This window comes from Labeo rohita, chromosome 14 (assembly GCF_022985175.1).
Source record: "Labeo rohita strain BAU-BD-2019 chromosome 14, IGBB_LRoh.1.0, whole genome shotgun sequence".
Lineage (NCBI taxonomy): Eukaryota > Metazoa > Chordata > Actinopteri > Cypriniformes > Cyprinidae > Labeo > Labeo rohita.
Window position 1 is genome coordinate 12835433 of NC_066882.1, and position 11843 is coordinate 12847275.

General features: G+C 37.5%; 1 protein-coding gene across 1 annotated transcript; it reads right to left on the reverse strand.

Annotated features, from left to right (window-relative positions):
- Positions 1 to 128: 128 nt before the first annotated feature.
- gla (galactosidase, alpha) lies at positions 129 to 4632 on the reverse strand. Its single transcript, XM_051127086.1, has 7 exons — positions 4387 to 4632; positions 3622 to 3796; positions 2767 to 2944; positions 2582 to 2673; positions 1890 to 2051; positions 1066 to 1263; positions 129 to 938 (listed from the first exon to the last, which is right to left on the reverse strand). Exons 1-7 carry the CDS (start codon positions 4545 to 4547, stop codon positions 651 to 653), a joined length of 1254 nt encoding a protein of 417 aa, XP_050983043.1. The 5' UTR covers positions 4548 to 4632; the 3' UTR covers positions 129 to 650.
- Between the last annotated feature and the right edge of the window lie 7211 nt (positions 4633 to 11843).

Genomic DNA, 11843 nt, shown 5'->3' on the forward strand with positions numbered 1-11843 from the left:
TTTAGGAAAGTCATGATTACACATCATTACATGTCATTTCCAATACAGTAACTAATCAGTCAACTTGCAGTTTATGCCAATCCAACCAGTGATATATGAAATACAAGAGATCCAAGAGATATATGAAATACAGCTTCACCAGCATATTTATTTAATATTGAGCATAATGTGCACATCACATTATAGTAACTTACATAAAAATTGATTTCAGATCAATTATATCTATTTCAGAACAATACATCAGTTGCCAAATGATCTGTAAAATCCCTGACAGTCTTTATGTATTCTAATGGCAGTGCAACCTTTAAACACATTGTAAGTTATCACAGTGAAGTAAAATGATGATGGATGAATTATGATACGTTTCTGTAGTGAACTGCAAACATAGGTAATACAGGTGTGTAGAGTGTAAACTGCATTTTTAGAGTTAAAGTTTTAGAGTGCTTTCTGAATTACAGTAAAATGATGCACTACCACAACTTCAAATTTTTATTCCCTAGTGTGCACTTTTAAAAATGTAAAAATTTGATTCAACATTAGTATTCAAAAGGAAAAAGTCTTAATAAAAAACATCAGGAAGTTCAACTCGCTCACATCAGTGCAATACTAAATTTCCCATTTCTTTGGAAAGTTTTACTTTCCAAGTCATGTCACAGGATGTCATAAGGATTGCTTTTGATAGGGCTGACAGTGAGAAGTGTTGTGCCTGTAGGATTGACTTGGACCGTCACCTCTGAAAAGAGATTCTGGACACCCATTTCCTTGTAGACAGGCAGGATCTGCGTTACATTGCACTTCGGGTTGCAGAGCTGCCAACTAGGCATCGTCGCCACAGAAATGATAAATCTGCGTGGACCACCAATCTCCTGTCTATTCATCACTGCCACGGCCAGCCTGTTGCTTGACAAGGGCCGCTCCCACACCTCAAAACTGTCACCCTGTGAACAGTTCAGTGAAAGATAAATGTGAAGATAAATGTATTCCAGCTCGCTGACAGATACCGTAATGAAACAAAGGATAGGTTAAGACCGCCATTTGAAACTAATGTGGGCTGAGATGCTTTACCTTTATAGTACGATAGCCCTGCTTGCCCAAAGGGTCCTGGTTGATGGCAATGATCTGTTTGTTCTGCAGCAGTTCTTTGGCTTTAGGACAAATGTTTCGCAGGTCGTTGGACATGAGAAGTGGGGCAGCCATGATCGCCCACAAAGCCATCTGAGTCTGCTGCTGATCGTGGCTCAGGCCGAAGTTCCCTAAGATCAGCTTGAGGCGTAACCAGACATAAGTTATGATTTAACGGATTAGTTCGCTTCCAGAACAAACATTTCCTGATGATTTAAATCACCCTCATGTCATCCAAGATGTTCATGTTTTTCTTTCTTCAGTCGAACATTTTTGTGAGGAAAACATTTCAATACAGTTGACCTCAATGGTGGCCAACGGTTTGAAGGTCCAAAATGCAGCTTCAAAGAGCTCTACATGATCCCAGTCGAGGAATAAGGGTCTTATCTAGCAAAACAATCAGTCATTTTCTTAAAACAATTACAATTTGTATACGTTTTAACTACAAACTAGCTCTGCGATGTACATGCATGACTTCACGAATTAAGATAAGACCCTGCAATTTGGACCTTTAACCTGTTGGCCACCACTGAAGTTCACTAAATGGAGAAAAATCCTGGAATGTTTTCCTCAAAAACCTTAATTTCTTTTCGACTGAAGAAAGAAAGACATGAACATCTTGGGTGACATGGGGGTGAGTAAATCATCAGGAATTTTTTATTCTGGAAGTGAACTGATCCTTTAAATTCCTCACATTAATTTATTCTAAATTACCTAGTGTGAACTTGTGATTTGAGAGTAGAATGATCAGATGAGATGCTTCATACCATGTCAGGGTCATTCCATCCACCTGGTCCTGCCACTGGAACCAGGATCTTCTGATGATCAGCTGTCCAGTCCAGGATGCTCTTCACACTGGTCCACTGGTCATAAACATCTCCATAGTTCCGCCAATGGTTACAGGTCTTGCGAATTGCCTCATAGTCAGGCTGAAATATAAGATACACAAAAATTCCAAGTATTTAAAGGGATAATTCACCCAAAAATGAACATTCTGTCATTATTTACTCACCCTCATGTGGTTCCGAACCTGTATGACTTTCTTTCTTCTGCTGAACACAAATGAAGATATTCTGAAGAATGCTGGTAACAAAAAAATTACAGTTCCCACTGACATGAATTGTATTGACCAAAAATACAATGCAGGTCAATGAGAAATGGAAATGTTTGGTTACCACTTTTCTTCAAAATATCTTTTTTTGTCTTTAGGAGTGAATGTTTTGGTGCCAAGTTATATTAACACCAAAAAACAAAACAAAAGATCATCTTTTGTGTGCATCATCAGCAGAAGAAAGAAAGTCATTCAGGTTTGTAACAACATAATGGTGATAGAATTTTTCATTTTAGATCTTTTTTCAATTTCAACGTTGTGAAAATGTTACTTACTGAATTAATATATATATATATATATATATATATATTAGTTTTTTAAAATAAAAAATAATTCCATGTGACTCACCTGTTGGTGTTGCCACTCATATAATGGCCATTCACAGGAGTATACAATACTTCTGCCTGTCTGGTTTAAAGCTATCGACATGTTTACATAACCTGGGAGACATTGAAATAGTAAAAGCATTTATTAGCAAAACTCAGCAACTCACAACTTATCAGCATACTGCTGAGACTTGCATATCGACCTACCTTCTCCTAGTTGATGCCAGTCAGGCATGTAGCATCCATCGAATTTTAACAGATCCACGCCCCAGTCTGCAAAGGTTTTTGCATCGATTTCATAATGACCCAAACTCCCAGGGAAGCCTGCACACGTGCTTGTGCCAACATCTGCATATATTCCTAGCTTCAGACCTTTGGCGTGGACCTTACAACACAATAAAGCTATTATATTTATTACAAGTTCTATTACGTTAGAACAGAATGTAGCTTTTTTTGTGATATCAGCAAGACAACAGTAGGGGGCGATGTATAACTGGCTAAAAAGATTTGGAGAAGCCAAGTTATAGCAACAAAATGTCATTTCTCAGTTTTGTTCATATGTGCTAATTCACCTTTGAAATGACATTTATGTGGACATGAAGACACTTTCATTAAAGAGATAAAAAAAAATTCCATGTGCCGTTAGAACACAATGAATTACTCAATGGGTTATTAAAACATTTTTTAATATAGTAATTATTTAATACATGTATTATTTTTAAAAAATCTGATATAAAATGATTACTTGATTTTATTAGTGATTATTTAAAATATTATTTTAATAATAAAATTAATTTATTACAAGAATTAAATCTTTATTTAAAATTATTAGCAGAATATCCATGCTGCTTCTTTCCATACAACAGATAGTAACTAGAGCTATTAATCTATATGATAGCTTTGTGTGACGAATGCATATCATAAGTATTCACACGACATGAGAGCTAGTAGATGATGACAGACTTGTTTTGGAGATGCATCCTTTCAATTCTAGCCAATACCACATGTGAACCAGATGCATGTATCCTTCTCTAGCCTTTCATGATGCCAACAGATACTCACATAATCTGCCAGTTTTTTGATTCCACTGGGAAACCTCTTTGGGTCGGCCTGCAGACGCCCCTGGGCGTCTCTCTCGTGCAATGGCCAGCAATCATCAATACACACAAACTCATATCCAGCATCCTTCCATCCTTCTTTCACCATCATGTCTGCCATCTCCATGAACAGCTCCTCTCTGCCAGGACACACAAGGGCATGAGGAACAGGGCATCATGGTCGAACATCTGCCCACTGTACGGGACAGATTGTCTGAGGGTGCAAGTGTGAAAAACAGCACTATATGAGATCCACAAAGGCCCTTTGCCCTCTTGCACGCAGGATGAGAAGATCTCGTACATCACACGCTTTAGCAGTCACTCATGTGACATCAGTATTCAAGTATTAAGTTTTATTCTTCCTCATTCTCTTAGTCAACATGATATTCTCTGATCTTACCTTTTTATACATGAAAATAGTTTTGTTTCATTATAGTTGTTTAACTACAAAATGTTTTTGTTAATTTGGCTCTACAAGTATTTTATATACTGCATAGTTTGTATGAGCACCACATAAACATTTAAAACAGGCCAGTAAAAGCAAAATGGTATTAATATTTTATTTTATTTATTTTTATGGAATTGGTGACCAGTCACAGGACTTTTTTTCTTATACAATCATACAAATTTTGTTTAAAAATTATTTAACATTACTATCTATTTACCTATTTTCTTTCTTCTTTATGATTTGTTTAGTAAAACATTGGCAGTCATCAGGTCACTCGCTCACCTAATGCAGTTCTGAGGATCCGCATCACAGTCGGTGTTGCACATGAATCTCTCCCAGTGCAACCAGCCCATGGTGGGAGTTAAAGCCAGTCCATTATCCAGCGCCGAAACTGGAACTAATAATGACACAAGCCCGATAAAGATTATATCTGAGACACTCATGTTTGTGTAGATGAATGACTGAATTTTGGGCAACAAGTTGTTTCACTTCCGTGTTCACAGTGTAAATCAGGTGCGCAATAGAGAGTATCCATGTGACGTCACCGTCAGCTGGAGTGGTTGCGGCTCCGCCCACTGAGTGGCAAAAAGACTGAGTGGCAGCACTGGTTTCAACGTGAATGCTGCGACAAAACACACAAAAGACCTCTAAAACCAGAACGAGCTTTGCGATTGATTGTACAAAGAGATCTGACAAGAAACCTGAGGTATATTTTTACAGACTGCTGAAAGCTACTGAAAAGAGAAGCAAATTAATCGCTGCAATTCAAAGAAACAAATGGTCTCCACGCAGGAGACATGGAATTGTGCAGTAAAATCATATTCTATATATTGCATTATAGTATATCGTATTGACAAGTCAACTAAATATTTACCATCTTAAATTCTGTGTAACTTTTTGCTTTTCTTTTGACGCTTGGGTGTTAGGTAGAAATATACAGTAGATTGGAATGCTATTTACTCTCAGATTCACCCCTGTAGCTCATTTGTAATTGGTTGAGCTGGTGATGTTACAACTCATCCTGTGTTACAACACCATGTTTTTTTAGTTAGGCTGTTCATTGCATTTCTTTTTAAGTATGGGTGTTAGGTAGAAATATAGACAATGCTATTTATTCTCAGGTTCAGCCCCTGTAGCTCATTTCTAATTGGTTGAGCTGGAGATGTTACAACTCACCCTGTGTTACAACACCATTTTTTTTTAGTTAGGCTATTCATTGCATTTCTTTTTAAGTATGGGTGTTAGGTAGAAATATAGATTGTAATGCTATTTATTCTCAGATTCACCCCTGTAGCTCATTTCTAATTGGTTGAGCTGGTGATGTTACAACGCACCCTGTGTTACAACACCAGGTTTTTTTTCAGTTAGCCTATTTATTGCTTTTCTTTTGAAGCATGGGTGTTAGGTAGAAATATACAGTAGATTATAATGCTGTTTACTCTCAGATTCACCCCTATAGCTCATTTGTAATTTGTTGAGCTGGTGATGTTACAACTCACCCTGTGTTACAACACCAAGTTTTTCTGAGTTAGGCTTTTCATTGCATTTCTTTTTAACTATGGGTGTTAGGTAGAAACATAGCTTGGAATGCTATTTACTCTCAGATTCACCACTGTAACTAATTTCTAATAGGTTGAGCTGGTGATGTTACAGCTCACCCTGTGTTACAACAAGAAGAAGTTGTTCTGAGTTAGGCTATTCAATGCATTTCTTTTAAAGCATGGGTGTTAGGTAGAAATATGGATTGGAATGCTATTTACTCTCATGTTTATTCTCTCAGTCTTACTATCGTTTTAGGCTGTACACCTCCTGGTATAAGTATTGTGTTTTTGTTGAGTGCACTGAAAATGTTGGCAGTTATAAAAGACAAAATTGACTGTTATCTTTATAACAGCAATAGCAGTAAGCATGCTGAACACTCTTCATCTTGGCTAATTAATTTCCTAACTATCAATTTACTTGAATTGATTCACTGTAATCACTTTTTTCCATAGCTGTAGGAAAGTAAAGATCTGTTGTGAAATGCACTTGGTAGAGCATCTACGCACAATTTATCACACACTCCATAATCTGGGATATACTTTGATACGAAGTTCTGCATTTCCTTGCTGTCCATGCCTAAAAAATTGAGGTTTAGAGGAAACAAAGTCTGACCTTTTTCCAAATGTCAAGAGTTTGGATAACAGTAATATCAACCTAAATGTTGTACCAAGTGGCGCAGGCATGGTAAAAACAATTTATCACTCACAGTAGTTTCTATCAAAGCCAAAGCAATGGTGCAAAGGACTCCAAATGTCAGAATTCAATTTTTCTTGGGCTTCTTGATGGATGAAGCAGTCGGTGGGTCTGGTAACAAAACTGGTTTTAGTAGTGTGGCAGGATCCGGGTTTGCAACAGTGATAGATTCTCCCATTTTTTGATGTTTGTTCCATTGCATGGAAGGGACTGCCTATCTCCACCTTAGCTGTGTTTTTCAAAGAATGGATTGTGGAGGCCCACAGCCCACTCATTTCTTCCTGGGGCACAAATGCCTATCCATCACTTTCCATTTTGCCATTTAATTGAATGGGTTGTCACCTCTGGCTTATGTATAGACATGTTGTGAAATAACGGATAAAAATGGAAACAAGTCTGGGAGGCCAGGAGGTGGGATTGGTGGGAGGCTCCCCAGTGTGGTTTTATTGTAGTTTGTAAGACCCGACTTGTGATCTTTTGATGAAACAGCCTACCGTAGCTTTAGCAGATGAAATTGATTTGATTTATATTATTTAAAAGTTGAAAGCACTGGAAATTCCCTAATTACCTTTTCACAGGCCTTTCCTGTTCTTTGTGAATGTGTAATATTTCACTGCCTGCTATAGCCATTAGTCTGGATGGAGCTTGTTGTACCAAACTAATATTGGACGGTGGTTACAACAGCACCACCCCACCCTCCCCTTCCCTTCTTACTGCTCCTCTCCTTTATGAAGATGCCTGTCAAATGTGCAACTTGAGAAATTATGGTCTTAATTATAATCTTAGTGTTGGGTTGCTTTGAAAATGGTTTCCAATAATGGTTTGTTTTTTATTACTCTCCAACATTATTAACAATGATCTCATAGCAACTCCTTCACTGAGGAGTTACAAGGCTGAGGTGAGAGAGAGCTTTAGTATATTTTGAGAAAATCAATTTTAATATTGTGATCAATACACGATCCTGCTTGCAGTCCTCCAAAGCACCGTGGAGTGAGCAGAAATGACCTTCTTGAACGGCATGATTACTGTACTGTAATAGTGTGGCCTTTTACAATCTACTTTTTGTAAAGACTGAATGATCTTTTGCTCTTGTAGTAATTAGATAGAACTGCTTATTACTGCAGTGTTGCTGGTAAATAAGACACGGTGAAATCGATGACCTGCAACAGTGGTGGTGTAATCCTAAAAGAAATTTAGGAATCTACCTTCCTTCTCACTTCTCTTGCCAAGAGGAAAATCCAAGGAGCTTTTCAACGTGATGGGTTTTGTTGCAGCGCATTGTTTGCTTTGACATTGTTCAACTGAGTGGTGGAAAATGATGGAGGAATTGTTGCAAAGACATGAAAGACACAATTGGACAATAATTTTGTTTAAAATGTTATTGACGATATCTAAGGCCTTCTTCACATTGACAGTGATTAGCCGCTTTCACACAGTAATACCAGTGAATTGCCGTAAATTTACTGGAAAAGCACAAAAGCACAAAAACCATTTTTGGTAAGCCTTTCTCTGCATGCTTGTAAAAATAGGAAGGGGATCTTATTATAATATTACCGCCCATTAATCTGCACATGTCCACCCATGGCACCACCATTCTGTTTTCACAAGCGACAATGGTGTATCAGTTCTAACGCCATGGCGAAAGTTTGAGTAAAGCATGCTAATTTTTCTTTGGCTGCAGAGACGAGCACAGAGGACTATTTAGAGTCCCAGCCATAGAGGATACACTGGATTACACTGATGCAACACAGATCTAATATAAATATGCAGTTTCTTTCCCAGCTGTTTATCTTGACAGACATAACCAACTGTTTTTGTAACTCATGTTTTTTAACATAAACTTCTGTGTATATGCCAGTTTAAGTGCAATAAGACATGAAAGAGAACTAAGTTTAGTACTTACATGCCACGTGACAGCTGCTTTCTGTGCGTGTATTTGGATGTGTGCACTCTGTTTCTGCTTCCACTCAAAATAGGCATTTTCAAAATAATATAATAAATGATATATGGGGTATTTTGAGCTGAAACTTCACAGACACGTTCTAAAGACACCTGAGACGTATATTACATATTGTAAGAAGGTGCATAATAGGTCTCCTTTAAGAGTAATTTACTGGTAATGTACCAGTAAAGACTCTATGTGTGAAATAGGCTATTAAATCAAAGATTATTAGTTGCCATATTGTGTTGCTGCTTGTTTGCAAAAAGTTGAGCTATTTGTTGCATCACTTATATAATAATTGCATGACTTATAATATTATATGTAACTTTGTCTTAAAGGGACAGTTCACCTAAAAATGTAAATTCTGTCATCATTTACGCACTTCAATGTCATTGGGACAAAAAAAGGTGAAGGCATTTTTCAAAATATCTTGTTTTTGATGACATGATGACAGAATTTTAATTCAGGAAAACTAACTCCATAATATGTTTACTTACAAATATGTTTATTTTTTTTTTTTTTAGTAAGGTAATTATTAAATAATATCAGTATGTTCCTTTTCTATGTTTATGATATGGTGTGTGTTAGTGTATGGTGGCTTTTTTCTTCTTGACATTAGAAGATACTCCATACATTACTGCTAAGTAATCCTTCAGTTTATTGGTTTCTTAGACAACGGCCAATGCAAAATTCTTGGGAAAGTTTGATTTCCTCTCGGCACTGTCATAGTCATTCACACGGCACAGTTGACTTGCTGGATCAAATTGCTTAATCCAGGCTTCAGCATTCTGGTGTTTTTCTCCAGTGCACTCCATTGTGCATTGTCCATTACACTAAATGAAGCCAACACAATCCATTTCCTTTTTGTTACACATGAGTAGCACACCTAGCAGCATGGGATCCACTTGCTGTGGGCTAAATTGGATCAAAATTAGTTTGCATCCTGTTTGAACAAATCAATTTAGGGCATGTGTATGAAATGGCTCCTGCAGGACTTTATGCCAGAATTATTTTAAGTGCAAATTCATAAAACCTGTAAGGCACTGCCTCTGAATGATTCTACTCTGGGACCAACTTCTAATTATTGTTTTATAGGAACCATGATAGTCGTATGCCTTGTAGGTTTAGCAGCGAGCCGTGGTGTGACCCTAAAGTGCTGACTGCGTGGGACCACCAAATTCTTGTTTCTTACGTTTATGTCACTTCCGCCAATAATTATGTGCAGCAATATTGTACAGAGTTGTCAGGGGAATTGCCTACTTCTGCAAGCGAATGTCAACACAACTTTCAGCTTAAGAGATTCGGCTTCATTATGTGTTATGCCTCATACAGTTTTCCTCACCTCAGCCGTTTACTGTCAAGAGGCGGGCAACCATCTAATTAAGTTTCGCCCCCAATTATGGGATTTGTTCTGGGTTGTTGTTGACCAAAACCCAGCTGCACACATAAGCTAGCAAAGTGGAAATGTAATACTGAAAGCGTAATGCTTGACAGATAACTGCCATGCATTGTGTATTTATTTATTTACATTACAGAGCAGTGTCTGGAAAGACAAATGTGAGCTCTTCCGGCGTTTTTCTACGCCCAGCAGTTTAAATGAAACATTGCAGAGAGTTGTCGGGAATGCCTGTTTGGACAGCGTGCAGCTCAGTGGGTGGCGAGCGGTAAATAATGGGGTGTAGGAACTCCTTCAGCTCGATCCTTCCCTCTGGATACGGCACATCACTGGCCCCTGGACTGAAACGCCATCCTCCATGGGTGATGAGGCAAGCCTGAGCCGCTCTACCACAGTTGTAATAAAGAGAGATGATGTGATTTTTATGATGGAGGCCCCAGCAGAGACAAATGTTGTTGATAGTGATAATGACGGCACTGGGAGTTGAGGGTGGAGGTGGAGAAATGGTGCATGAGCTCAATTCACCCGAGCCCCAGTTAAATCTTTTTTCTCTCTCTGCACCACATTCCCACTCTCATCTATTCACCTTCCTTTGGGTTTGGTAACACCCTCCCCCACCCTCCTGCCACTCCCATAGACTTATTACTTCTCCGTCCTTGGTAGGCAATGGTTACCGTGGCAACAAGAGCTGTTCTGTACCACTTGGTTCCCCCTATTAGACTATCAACATTTTTTTTGTTAAATAAAATAGCAATGGAAATAATGTATTGTATAGATACTCAAAACTGACTCTAGTTTATGTTATACAGACATATATCCTCTCCCTGCTTAGTACTAATCATTATGTTTGGGAAAATGATGAGATGCACAGCTACGTTGCTCAACAAATACTAGGGAAGCACAGTACAGTTGAGGTCAAAAGTACAAAATGTTCATTATTTTACCAAAATAAGAGGGATCATACAAAATGCATGTTATTTTTTATTTAGTACTGACCTGAATAAGATATTTCACATAAAAGACGTTTACATAAAAGACAATAATAGTTGAATTTATTTTAAAAAATGACCCAGTACTAAATGAAAAAAATATAATATTTACGCAAAATAAGAAAAAATTTCATTCTGTTCAAAAGTTTACACCCCTGGCTCTTAATTTATCGTTTTTCCTTTTGAATGCATCAGTGAGCATTTGAACCTCCTGTAATAGTTGCATATGAGTCCCTCAGTTGTCATCAGTGTGAAAAAGTAAATCTCAAAATCATACAGTCATTGTTGGAAAGGATTCAAATACACAAAAATGTTGAAAAACCAGCATATTTCTAGTGCTTTTATTAACTGTCCAGTGAAAAAACAGTTTTCTGTTCACGTTCAAGTATAAATAATACACAGCAGTCACCATTTACATGAAATCTTTGGCAGTTGTGGTAAATTACCCCTTACTGCATAGATTTGCACCGCAATTCAGTAAGAAAGTAGGCAAATAATCTTCCACAATCACTGTAATGCAGCCTGCTGTTTTCATTATGTGTCTGAGATTCCTTATTGAATAGACAAAGTACATTATTTTAAAACCCATATAAAGCTTTCTATAAATGATTCAGTCTGGCCTTGTTTTGTTTTTGTTGTAAAAAATGATATATTGACATTTCGAAGCTACTTAAAACACTTTATGTGGCTTTCAGAACATTTTTAAGCATCATATTTCGACATTATCTACCTGCAGCCGAAATGCAATGCTGTGAAATGTAGTAAAAGCATTTTATGATTGCTGGGCACTTCCAGTCACAATAGTCTTCTGAAATGTATTTCTGTTGAGGTGATAAAAACAGTATATCACAAACCATGGTCTAAATCTCTGAACTGTCTCTGTTGTTGGTTTCTGCTTATTACCTAGAGCTTGTGTATTGATTATCTGCTGAAAAGCGAGGAAAGTGCTCCCTCAACAATCTGAGTAAACAGTGTCTGTCTGTTACTGAAGCAACAAGCAAAGACAATGTAACAAACAAACAAGCCTAACCTTAAGAAACATCACAAGTGGTCATTAATATGCTGCAGGTGACATTCTGAGAAATCCAATGTGATATTTAGCAGAAGGACTTACCCCTTTTTAATTGCTATGGAGAAAGTGACCTTTTTATTTATCACTAGCCTGTTCTCTGTGGAG

Excerpts from the sequence above, each read along its gene's own strand:
- gla (XM_051127086.1), bottom strand. The coding sequence starts at position 4,547 with ATGAGTGTCTCAGATATAATCTTTATCGGGCTTGTGTCATTATTAGTT. Across the intron at positions 2,945-3,621 it reads TCAAAAAACTGGCAGATTAT|GTCCACGCCAAAGGTCTGAA; the intron begins GTGAGTATCTGT and ends TTGTGTTGTAAG. Across the intron at positions 2,052-2,581 it reads ATGAGTGGCAACACCAACAG|CCTGACTATGAGGCAATTCG; the intron begins GTGAGTCACATG and ends CTTATATTTCAG.